Here is a 12766-nt window from a genome sequence, read left to right on the forward strand (position 1 = left end):
TTATTATGTAGAACATGTTCTATATGAATTGGCATATATTTTTTTTTCTCTGTCTCGCATTTAGATTTTTAAAATAATTCTATTTATTAGGATTTTCATTCATTTTCTTTTATAATTATTATTGTTAAATTAAAAATATTATTTTTTAATTTTAAGTTTCTAAGAGATAGTTTTTTGTTATTTTTTCAACTATTACTTTTTTAACCAAATGTTTATATTTTAAAAAATATATCTAAGACTAATTATTACATTATACTAAAACTAAATTACTTACTTTCATTAGTTTAATTAAATCATTCAAAGTTGACTTTTTAAGAAACCAGCCACCCTTTTATTAAATGAGACCACTTCATTTTCATTCATTTATTTTTCATATGAATTTTTCACTTCTCACGTCCCAACCAAACAAGTGTTAGTTTCGTAATTCCTATGTTAATCACATAATATAATATATATATATATATATATATATATATATATATATATATATATATATATATATAAAAATAAAAAAGCGAGTGATTTTTTCCATGCTTGCGCACCTGAAGGAAAAATGCAGTACCCGATATGAATGTTCAAATGTAAGAAAATAAAATAAAAAGATAGATAGAAGCACACCCTCATTATTATAACACTTTTATTATTATTATTATTTCAATACAAGTTACTCCATGAATTTAATAATAAGGTGGACACGAACACCTTAAATTCATGCACGATGGATGCAGTAGTACTTGCATGTTATAGTGATTTATTCGAAAGTGGTAGCTTTTATCTTAGAGAAGTAAATGCTTAGTAGGGTCTTTGACCTTGATAGTTGCCAGGGGGATCATAGTTGCAACCGATGAAAGTGCCTCCATTGTTGCATCTTACTTTCGCACATCCAACGCGCACAGAGTTTTTCCAAACAACCTGAGTGTAGTGTCTGCACTCTCCACCCACACAAGTGTTGGAACCGTAGTCATACTTTGGTTTCTCATCCACCCACAATTTCACTGCATCTTTCCCACTTAGGTCACCACTGCTTCCTGCAAGATTTTCCCCATATTTCCCATCACCACCAGAGTGGATCAGATTGCAGTCACCTCTGCGTTGGTTTGCGTAGTTTTGTGCGAAAGCAGCAACTGTGTTGTCCCAAACAATGTTCGGAACACCAACCTGCGACCTTGCGGCGTTGTGTTCGTTCAAGTAGTCAGCTTCTGAGTCTTGACCGTAGGCTACATCACCCACGCTCACAAACCCTAACACACACAACATCAGAAATGAGATCTTGCACAACTCCATTTTGTTTGATGAATCAGCTTGGAGCTCTTGCGAGGTATTTATAGGGTTTTAACATGGAATTTTTTGGATAGGAAGGTTCAGTAAGCAAGCATATGTGGTAGAATTTTCAAAATGGAAATGCGTGGATGACCAAGAAACTAAATTACTTGCTGCTGAGGTTGTGGTCTATGTTTTTTTTTTAATCACACAATAAAAAATATATTAATCGGAAACATTTGAGTTGTTCTAACAAAAATATAGGCTCAAAAACACTAATATTTAACACAAAGAAGCTGAGGATAGAAATGTAAAGGAGCTGATTTCGTACAAAGGTTTCGGCCTAACTATTATTAATGGATTACACTACGGACACTCTGCTTAACACCATTTTTTATTGAAAATAATAAGTTGAACAGAGAAATAAGTTGAATAGAATTATCTTTAGAGTGTGTTTGGATAGAGTAGTTTAATGACGCAATTCATTTTTTTGAAGAATTTATATTTCTTTGTAATGAAATACTTTGTTTGAATAGAGAAATTAAAAAGCATTTAAAATGCAAGCATTTTTTTTGAAGGATTTCAATTAGCTAAATTAGTAGAAATTCAAATACCTTCAAAATAGATGGAATTTGAAATTCTCCTCTCTCAACCTCACATTCTAGACGATCCGGACGGGCACGACGACTCGGACGTACCCGACGACTCGGACGGGCCCGATGACCTGAACGTGCCCGACAACCCAAACAGGCCCGATGACCCAGACAGGTCTGACGACCCAAACGGGCCCGACGATCCAGACGGGCCCGATGATCTGGACAGGCCTAACCTAGACGGACCAAACAACCTGGACGAGCCCGACGACCTGGATAGACCCGACGACCCAAACGAGCCTAACGACCCAAACTAGCCCTTCCAAATCATTGGGCCCGACAACTCGAACGAGCCCGACGACCCGAAAGTGCGGGACAACGCGAACAGGCCCGACGACACGAGCGAGCCCGACGACCCGAACGGGAACGATGACCCGAACGGTCCCGACGATCCAAGTGGGCCCGACGACTCGTACGGGCCAGACTATCCGGACGGTCCCGACGACCCGGACAAACCTGACGGTTTGAATGGACTCGTACGAGTTGTTAGGCCCGTCTAGATCGTCGAGCCTGTCCGGGTCGTCGGACGTGTCCAAGTCGTTGGGCCCATCCAAGTTGTCGGGCCTGTCCGGGTCCTCAGACCCATCCTAGTCGTTAGACCCGTCCAGGTCTTCGGGCCCGTCTGGGTGTACGAGCTAGTCTGGGTCGTCGAACCTGTCCGAGTATTCCGCCCCGTCCGGATTGTCGGGCTCGTCCAGCTCGTTGGGCCTGTCCATGTCTTTGGGCCCGTCTAGGTCGTCAGGCCCATCTTGATCGTCGGGCCCGTTCAGGTCGTCAGACCCGTCTAGAGCATTGGGCCAATGACCTAGACGGGTTGGACCGGGCCCTATTGACGAACTTGACGGCACATTCGTGCAGTATGGGTCGTCAGGTCTTTAGATCATCGGGCCACCCAGCCTGTCTGGGCTTCCCAGTCGGTCCAGCTCGGGTGGGTCTTCGGGTCTAACCAATCTGGTTGCATAGTTGAGTCTGCCCGACCCATCTGGGTTGTCGAGCATGTTTCTAAATTTATCATGAACTCAAAACATAATTAAGCGTAAAATAAATATTATTAAAATTAAATTTATCTCACAATGAATTCAATTTTTTTTCCAAACAAGAAATTGAATGTCAGGTATTTTAATTTCCTCATCCAAACAAGTTATTTAAAAAATTAATAAAATTTAATTACAAACAATTCAAATACAAAACATTTCAATTTCTAAGCATTGTTGAAATGATCTATCCAAACACATAATTAACATCGTTGTGGAATTACATAAACATGTTTTTTATATCTATCAGTCTTTCACTACATGTGTATCAGTTGAACGGGAAAATCACAAATGTTAATTAAAGAAAAGTTAATAAAGGATGGTGGATATATATGATGGTAGATGATAAATATACACTAAATTGTTATAAATAAGTTTTATTAAAACTTTCATTTTACACTAAATAAAATAATAAATAGTTTAAATTTTACAATAAGATCATACAGGTTTACAAGATATCAAATTTATTCTTATAAAATAAATTATGTTTGCAAATTTTTTTGTGAAAATATTAAAATAATACACATACTTGAAGCTATCCACAATTTGGAATTACTTAACTAAATTTAATTATATACTAAGTTCTCTATTTTAATATATATATATATATATATATATATATATATATATATATATATATATATATATATATATATAATATGGAAAAAAAATCGTTATCAAGACAATGGATGGATGGAAAAATATCCACTGTAGTATAATTTTCTCGATATATATGAAAAAAAAATCGTTATCAAGACAATGGATGGAAAAATATCCACTCTAGTCTAATTTTCTCGAGATATATAGATATATACTAAAAATACAAATTTCATTACAATAATAACATTAAATAAACATTATATATCATATTTAAAAATTTAAACTTGTTAAAAAATAAATTTTAAGTACAACTCAATCTTAGTATAAGATGAGGTTTGCAATTTGTCTTATGTATAGTAGATGTAAATATTCAACAAAACTCTTTATAGTTTAATATGGTGAGTATTAAGACAAATATATTTACAAATTTATGTAGAAATACAAAAAAATACACTTGTTTTTATTTCTATAAAGATAAAGTGTTGTGAAAGAATAGTTTGAAAACTATCATGTAGGTGAACTTATTAGAAAGGAGTAAAAGCCACGAAGATCAAAATTAAACATCAAACAAAACATTATTGGTAAACTTAAATGAAATGCTAATAAGAACTCTTTGTAACAAGGTCTGACTATTCTAAAATGTTTTATAAATCTAAAAATTTGAACAAATATATAGAGAACATGAAGGTTGAAAACTATTCTTTTGAGTCATTATATGTATGAACTCTTTAAATATGGAATGATTTACTAATTATAATCTATAATCATAATGGTATTAAACTGTTCATTTGTAGTGTAAATTGTAATCGAACATCATAGTGATATTAAAATACATTGCTCATGTCAATGTAATATGGTACTCATTATATATGATAAAAAACAAATTTATGTATAATAAAAATATATTTATTTATTAAATATTTAATATTATATATGAATCAGTTCATGCTGGTAAAAAAATAAAATAAAATGCATTACCCGTATACACACGAAAAATAATATTTTAGTGTCTGAAAGACTGAAATAGTATTACAGTATCGTTGTTCTGCAAAACTTAACACGTATAATAGCGTGGTGATGTGTGCTTGTTTTTGAGTATGACAAGTTCTCAATTGAAATTAGGTTCGGATTAAGTCAACAATGTTTAATTAGCTTTAGTGGTGTTGAGTCTATATACTACTTCCACAACGTTCATTAAACGTGTGTTAGGACGATAGCTTTGTATTTTGTAGGTGTAGTTTTTCTATTACCTTTTGTTGTAGCTATGTAACTAAAATTTTAATCAATATTTCTTTACTCTGGTACATATTTTTTGCAAGACATAAATTTGACCGAGTCAGCAAAACTTTTCATAATTAATTAACTGTATTACAAATTTATTTTTAAAAAAATGTGATTTTTTTCCCTTAATAAAAACAAAAAAGATTATCTAAATTTTTAAGTTTTTGTGGTCTATACGTACCTATTTTGTATTATTAGATGAGTCGACATTTTTAGTCTAAATAAAATTGGAATATTAGTTTATTTCACATTATAAGATAGGGAAAAGTAAAATAACCATAAAAATGAATGAGTTTTCTCTACATTTGTCATTGTTTCCACTATGTATGGGATTTGAATGTGATTGGATGACATAATGTGGACTATGATGTGCGGTGGTCACCATGACCATGGCCATACAATAATGATAATAGCGCCGTGTAAAAGAAGGTCCATGGAAACAAAAGTTAGAAGATTTCTAAGATGCATCCCTTCTGGTTAGTAAAATTGGTGATGCATGTGCCAAACCCTAGTTAGCTACAAAATAATAATATTATTATTTTTTATGGAAAAGTCTTTGGAATTTTTATAGAAAATTACTACAAGCAATTGTAGCAACGAAAAAACATGCAAAGACGACCTGTGATTCATTAAACACGACCAACTTGTTAGATAAAACTTAGACTGAATTTTCTTCTCTTGAAAGGAAATTTTTGGCTTTAATTTTGTCACTCAGCTTCAATCAAGGCGGGTCAAATGTTTTGATGATGAATTTAACAGGAAAGAAAAGTTAATCCGTGCAACACCATTTTTCTGCTCTTTTTTTTCCCTTTGTCAATGGATATGCACCACAAATAAATTTCCCCATATTTTCTAATACAAGAAGAGGATATCAAATAATTATTATTAGAATTTTAATCGTGTACATGAATGGAATAACTTTTTGTATTTGATCATATATACAAATTAGTATAATTTTCTTATTCTTTCAATAAACCAAACCGATGTCAAAATTTAAAATAGAAAATTTGAATTAAATTTTCAGAGTGCACTGTTGAATGTTTCAATGAAAAATTTGGTAGAAAATTCAATGAGGAGAAACATATAGTAAACCACAAGTACGTTATCAGACAAATCAATCTTTAACGTCTGATGATATGGTATAATTAATCTTTATATTATTGGGAAGATATAATTAAGATATATAGGAAGACTTAAGGAAAAGATAAAATAAATAAATATAATTTTAGAAAACTTAGGGGATGAGCAGAAGGATTTTTTTTTTTCAGAATTCGATAATTCTAAATTATTAATTTTAGAAATAACTAGTATTTTAGTCGAAAAGAAAAAACATTTACATAAGTTTCATAAAAATCATAGAAAAGATGTTTTCACTATATTTGATATCTCCTATACTTGGTCCGAAAAAAGTGGGTAAGGTCGACTTGTTCCACATGAAAAACACAAATTAATTTATTTGTCGATTCATTTTACATGATATTTATGTGGATCGGTCCTGTTCGCATAAAAAAAAATCATTTGTTTTATAATTTTTTCTTTCAGGTAATATGTAAATATTTGAGTATAAGATTTTAATAACATTATTTTTTTATTAAATTTGTAAAAATAATAAATTCTATAAACTTATTTTGTAATATAAGTAATATTCACAATTTTATAATTTTTAATTTTTAACTAAAAGCTTTTTAGAAATTTTATAGCAAATGTATATAATTAAAACAAATGAAAACTAAATTTCAAATAAGTTATCAAATAGAATTAATAACTTGTTAAGATTTTTATCAAAAATAAATTTAATTAATAATAAATATATTTAATACTCATCTAAGTGAACACATCATAAACTACAAATATATTTTGAGAAAAAGTATATATGTTTTGAGTGTAGGGATCAAATGTTCACTTAAACAATTTTTAAGTTCTTCACATCTTCTGTTCTGTTGTCCATTCAGTGTATGTTCATATAATGATCGATATGTACTTTTTAAAGGTACTATGATCTTAAAGTCAGTGTAAAATCTTTCAATTAAAATAATAAAGATTGTAATTAATTTGATATAAAAATTCCAATAACCTATATGTATAATTTTTCTTATGTACTTGTGATTAGGATCAACTTAATTATAGTCAAATCATTTTTAATCAACCTTGTCCTATATATATATTTGCCCACGCAGACAACAAATATTAAAAATAGGTCTAAGTGGACGAGCGAACCAAAATAATTAACTTATTTTATCTTATTAATATCAAAGTAAGAACCAACATAAAAGAATTAGCGGTCCACATAATCTACATGTAGTGATATTCCTAAACCGAAAGACAAGTTAAACTCAAAAAAAGATAATTTGACTATAAGATTGAGGGCTTCCGTTCATAACCTATCTTTTTTGCTCTATTAAAGTACGATGTGTTCGATCCTTCTCATTTTACTGTTTTATCTTAATTAATTATTTCTTGTGTTACCCTCTAGAATGTTTATTTTCTTTTTATGAATATAAATTGTACATCTTTATGAGATATAAATCTAATTTTGATAAAGTAGATTAATATTTTATAGTTTTCTTTCTTTATTTTTATATAATTCTTCTTTTTCTTTTATGTAATAGGTTTGTTTTGTTACCCTGACTAATGAGTGGACAAGGAAGGGAAGATAATATAATTATTAATCTATTAACATTAATTATTAATATGACATGTGAATAATAAATATTTTGGAATAACATTATTAGTTTTTTTTAAAATATTAATTCTAAAGTTTCAGTTTTTTGGAATAACTAATATTTAAGTTGGACAGAAGTATTCACATAAATTTTAATCATTTCATTAATATGTTTCTCCAAACATACCATGCCATTAATTAAATTCAAAGAGAAAAGAAATTAAAGAAAAAACACAAGCAAACAAAAGAAATCAAATACTCGCAACACTGAAGACAAGCATTATTAACTACGTGAGTTACAAACTCACATATGAATTCTGCTACAATGAAAAACATGACGAGATCAATGAAAATTCATATAGATCACAGTGATGTTATACTTCATAGTCTTAATATGTAATAGATCTGATGTAACAGCTACGATGGAGGAAGTTAATAGGGTCTTTCGCCGACATAGTTGCCGGGAGGAGAATAGTTGCAGGTGACGAAGGTGCCTCCATTGTTGCAACTTACTTTGGCACATCCAAGATACACCGATTTTCTCCAAACAACCTGAGTGTAGTGCAGACACTCCCCACCAATACAAGAGTTGGAAGTGTAGTCGTAGAAGGGTTTCTCATCCACCCACAATTTCACCGCCTCTGCAACACTCATCTCACCGGAGCTCATTGCAATATTCTCCCCGTAGATGCCACCGCCACCTGAATGAATCAGTTGGCAATCTTTACGCTCATTAGCATAGTTCTTTGCAAAAGCAGCAACTGTGTCATTCCAAACTATGTTCTCGACACCAACCTCTGATCGTGCAGTGTTTTGTGCATTCAGATAATCTGCCGCTGAATCTTGAGCGTTGGCAACATCACCCACAATCGCCAACCCCAACACACTCAGTACACAAAACCAAACCTTAATGCATAGCCCCATTTTGTTTGATTGCAGAAAGTAATACTGAGAGAGAGGTGTTTGATGAATACGATCAAGGCTCTGGTGAGGTATTTATAGGGCTTAATGGAAGGTTGGTTGTTAAAAAAGGTGGAGCTAAAGAAAACTACAATTTTCAAAGTCATCTCGGTTTACTGGAAAAGTAGATAACTAGCTTACGAGCAACTAAACCTTTTTTCTTTTGTTTTTAATTATATTTTAAAGGATTTAATTAATTCTTCATAACCATAATCGAAACTTCAACTTTACTACAAACACATCTTCTCTTCATAATCAATTTTCAACACTCAAATATTGTGACATTTTTTTATAGGTTAACGTAACATAAAATTAAAAAATTTAAGACTTACATTAAATCTTTAATTATGAAAAGAATATTTATCTTAATTACATGTATATTTATATGAATGACTAAATAAAACATCAAGTAAAATATGAATTTTGCAAAATGTTACATTGACTTCATAAGTTGTTTTATTTAATAAATAATTAAATATTTACATTAATTTTATTTATTACTTAATTTTAAAAGGACCTTTCATATTAATAACTTATGTTCTCATGGGTCTAGATATGCACAAAACACAATCCACAAGAAACATTCTTTAACCTCAAGTTCTCCTGCATTTCGAAATGTATTAAGCTTTCTTACACGAATCATTAAGATCTTACACAAACAACCAAGATGTTCTCTCCAATCCGGGTACATCTAGGGTCATAGTGTTAGGATCCTACAGTGACACCCCAACACTCTAGTCAAATGTGTGTAAACTAGCAATTAATACATAACGAGTTGTGTAAATATTATCTCTGAATAATGTTATTTATAATATTCTCATAGACTTTTACCTATGGACCTAGATTACATAGGTCAGGACATAGATAATCTCAAGATTTTACTAACATGATTTATTTACTTAATCCTTGTTTAATCGTATTAATCTTATTATACATGATCTAGATATTTTGATATTACTATCGCCAAATATAATATCGTACTACATTGACAACATTATTTCGGACTCATGTAATACAACTTGATATATTTATTTTTTTACCAACAATAAATAAATGAATATAAAAATAAAGTATTTGGAATGATAAAAAAAAATGTGTAAGGTATCACTCCATAGTACAAGTATTGATGGGTCCGGAATTTCCCACCATTAGCTCCTATTTATGTACAAAGACATAACTAAATGCTTGTTGATGAATAACATATCCGATATTCAAAAGTCAGCTTGAAAACAAATTGGAAATTATCACAGCCACATATGCTAGTAATGATGAACTGTATAAAGCAACTTAATGTACCAATGTTTTTATAAATATATCAATAATATTTTTATTTAATATTAACTATGGTATTTATTAAATATACTAAATTTAATTGAATCTGACATAAATTTTTAACATGTTTATATAAAGGATACTTGAACGTATTATAACCGTTAATTGCATTTATTCTAAACTTCACAATAGCAATAGCAGTTGCATCTATAATAACTTTAATGACATTTAACGAAGTATTAACTACTTTACAATAATATTCACATTTTAAAGGTGCCGAATAAAATTATATATTTTTAACAAAAAGAAATTTTTTTATTCTTTTAATTCAAGATATTATTTAAAACTTGATTATTTGTTATATTAGTATATTATAACGGTAAGGTCTTATGATTTATCATATGACTCATACAACGCATGTGGATATTCTTAGAATTACAAATTTTTATACTATTCTCAGTGAATTTGCACTATGGATCTTGAGAATAAATATTCATATTAGTTTTAGTATTTAATTAATCATTTTATACTATCAGTAACAATAAAATTACGATATACATAAAATTTTATCAGTATATATGTCAATACCTATAATTAATTGTTAGTTACAAATAAAAAAAAATTGATTATATATATATGTGTGTGTGTGTGTGTATATATATATATCTGTAAAGTGACTTTAATGAACTCTTATTCTTGCATGCATCAACGTCATTAAGTTCATTTTGAAGGTTTACGAACATAAAAAAAAAAAAACCTTTTTAAATTGTATTTTATATTATTGAATTTTAATTAGTTTTATTACTTTTTAATAACAATGAAGGTGTAATGTTATATAAAGTGTTTAACGAAATTAAGTAATTACTAAGCATATTTTGTACATTAATTATGTAAGAAAACAATATTGGAAAATCAACTTTTTTTTTATACTGACCATTTAAAACGCTAAATGGGGGCTAAGCGATAAAACACCCCACACTCACCGAAGATGTTTGATTTAAACCATAAGTTCTGCTGTGAGGGTAGGTGCATATACATTTATGTGAATGACTAAATAAAACATTAATTAAAATATGAATTTTGTAAAATCTTTACATTGGAGTAAAGATTAATACGTTGTTTATATTTAATAAATTATTAAATATTCACATTAATTATATTTATTACTTAATTATAAAGAGACATTTCACATTAAATATTTACATTAATTATATTTATTACTTAATTGTAAAGGGACATTTCACATTAAATATTCACATTAATTATATTTATAGGACTTAATGGAAGGTTGGTTGTTAGAAAAGGTGGAACTAAAGAAAACTACAAATTTCAGTCATCTCGATTGACTGGAAAAGTAAATAACTAGAGCTTACGAAGCAACTAAACCTTTTTTGTTTTTAATTATATTTTAAAGGAAATATTTAATGCCAAAGAAACGTTGCCATTACTGTTTAATGCTGACAATTACAAGATGTTATAAAAGAAAATGTTTTTTTAACATCATCTGCGTTGACAATTTACTTTTAAGAATACTTTATTAAAAAGATTAATTTTTATCGAGTGTGCACCATATTTTAATTATCATTATTGTCAAAATGCATCAAATTTGTATCACTTGAATGGAAGTGATTGTTTCTCTGATACATGCTCCCTGCACCAGACCCCATTAATCAAATATTCTTTTGAAAAACAATGCCATCAACTTCTTACTTCAAAGCAAGAAACCCAAAACCAAAAACATGCACACACCCCAAATAACAAAGTATAATAGCAAAAATAAGAAAACTAATATAATTACGATTGTACTGGTAAATGTCTTCATATGATAGCTAAATATATTTGAATGTTACACATGGTGATTTCCAAACAAAGACATAAAAACAGGAAACTCTACCAGGTACCAGATATTTTATTTTTTATTAGTGATAAGAAAGAGAATGAATAAGGTCGTTCTCCTTCCTAGTTCCCCGGTGGAGAATAGCTACAGATGACAAACATCAGACCATTGTTGTTACAGTTAACTATTGCGCACCCGAGATGAATACAATTGCGGCACACAATCTGAGCATAATGCCTACACTCACCGTGAACACAACTATTGGAACCAGGATCATAGTTAGGCTTTTCAGTGAGCCAGTATTTCACATAATCTGAACCCTTCGTGCCGTACCCTTCTGCGAGATTCTCGCCATAGGGTCCCATAGAGTGTTCAAGCTTGCATTCAGGGATCCTGGAATTGGCATAGCTTTGAGCATAGGCTTCAAGGGTGTGGTTCCATGACATTGGACCAACGCCAACCTCGGCTCGAGCCTGGTTGTGCACCTCAAGGAAGTCTTGTGGAGTGCTCTGAGCCAGGCTCGGTGTTGTTGTACACACCAAGAGAACAATGGATAGGATCACATGGCATGGGGACATCATTATTTTTGTTGTTCTTTGTTTCGGAGAATGAATGTGAGTGAAGGAGGTGTTGTTTAAAGAGGTATTTATAGGAGAGTGGAGCACTTGAGGCCACACAAACCAAAACAAAATTATGTTTTTTAATCAAATGGGTGGATTCACTGCATGTCCAAGCATGTCTAGGGCCACACTGTTTGGGTCATGTAATGATACTCTAAAGTCAAATATACATCTGTAAACAAGCAATTAATGTATTAAAAAATACATAAATATTATCTCATTAACAATTAGTTTATAGTATTATTATGGATTTTTTTTTCTTGTGGTCTAGATTACATAGGTCAAGACCTAAATAATCTCAATATTTAACTAAAATTACTTGTTTACTTAATCTTTGATTAGTTGTTTTAATCCTATTACGAGAAATCAATATGACCTAGATATATGGTATTATTACTGCTAAGATAATGTTATATTACATTAAAAACTTTATTTCAGCATCATATACAACTTGGTATTTTTATTTTTCTTTATCTACAATAAATAAATAAATAAATATAAAAAGTAAAGTACTTAGAATGCTCTACTCTACATAAAATGTATAAGGTACCATTGTATTGATGGTTCTGGTATTTCTCAACATTAAC

The 12766-nt window shown here is 30.4% G+C and overlaps 3 protein-coding genes across 3 annotated transcripts; all 3 read right to left on the reverse strand.

Moving 5' to 3' along the window:
- Positions 1–623: 623 nt before the first annotated feature.
- Positions 624–1308, reverse strand: LOC114189033 (pathogenesis-related protein 1-like). Its single transcript, XM_028077731.1, has one exon. The coding sequence runs from the start codon at positions 1282–1284 to the stop codon at positions 793–795; it is 492 nt and encodes a 163-aa protein (XP_027933532.1). The 5' UTR covers positions 1285–1308; the 3' UTR covers positions 624–792.
- A 6385-nt stretch (positions 1309–7693) lies between these two features.
- Positions 7694–8441, reverse strand: LOC114189050 (basic form of pathogenesis-related protein 1-like). Its single transcript, XM_028077747.1, has one exon. It carries the CDS (start codon positions 8412–8414, stop codon positions 7923–7925), a length of 492 nt encoding a protein of 163 aa, XP_027933548.1. The 5' UTR covers positions 8415–8441; the 3' UTR covers positions 7694–7922.
- A 3072-nt stretch (positions 8442–11513) lies between these two features.
- On the reverse strand, positions 11514–12191 carry LOC114188869 (basic form of pathogenesis-related protein 1-like). Its single transcript, XM_028077525.1, has one exon. It carries the CDS (start codon positions 12138–12140, stop codon positions 11682–11684), a length of 459 nt encoding a protein of 152 aa, XP_027933326.1. The 5' UTR covers positions 12141–12191; the 3' UTR covers positions 11514–11681.
- Between the last annotated feature and the right edge of the window lie 575 nt (positions 12192–12766).

Source organism: Vigna unguiculata, chromosome 6 (assembly GCF_004118075.2).
Source record: "Vigna unguiculata cultivar IT97K-499-35 chromosome 6, ASM411807v1, whole genome shotgun sequence".
NCBI classification, from domain to species: Eukaryota; Viridiplantae; Streptophyta; class Magnoliopsida; order Fabales; family Fabaceae; genus Vigna; species Vigna unguiculata.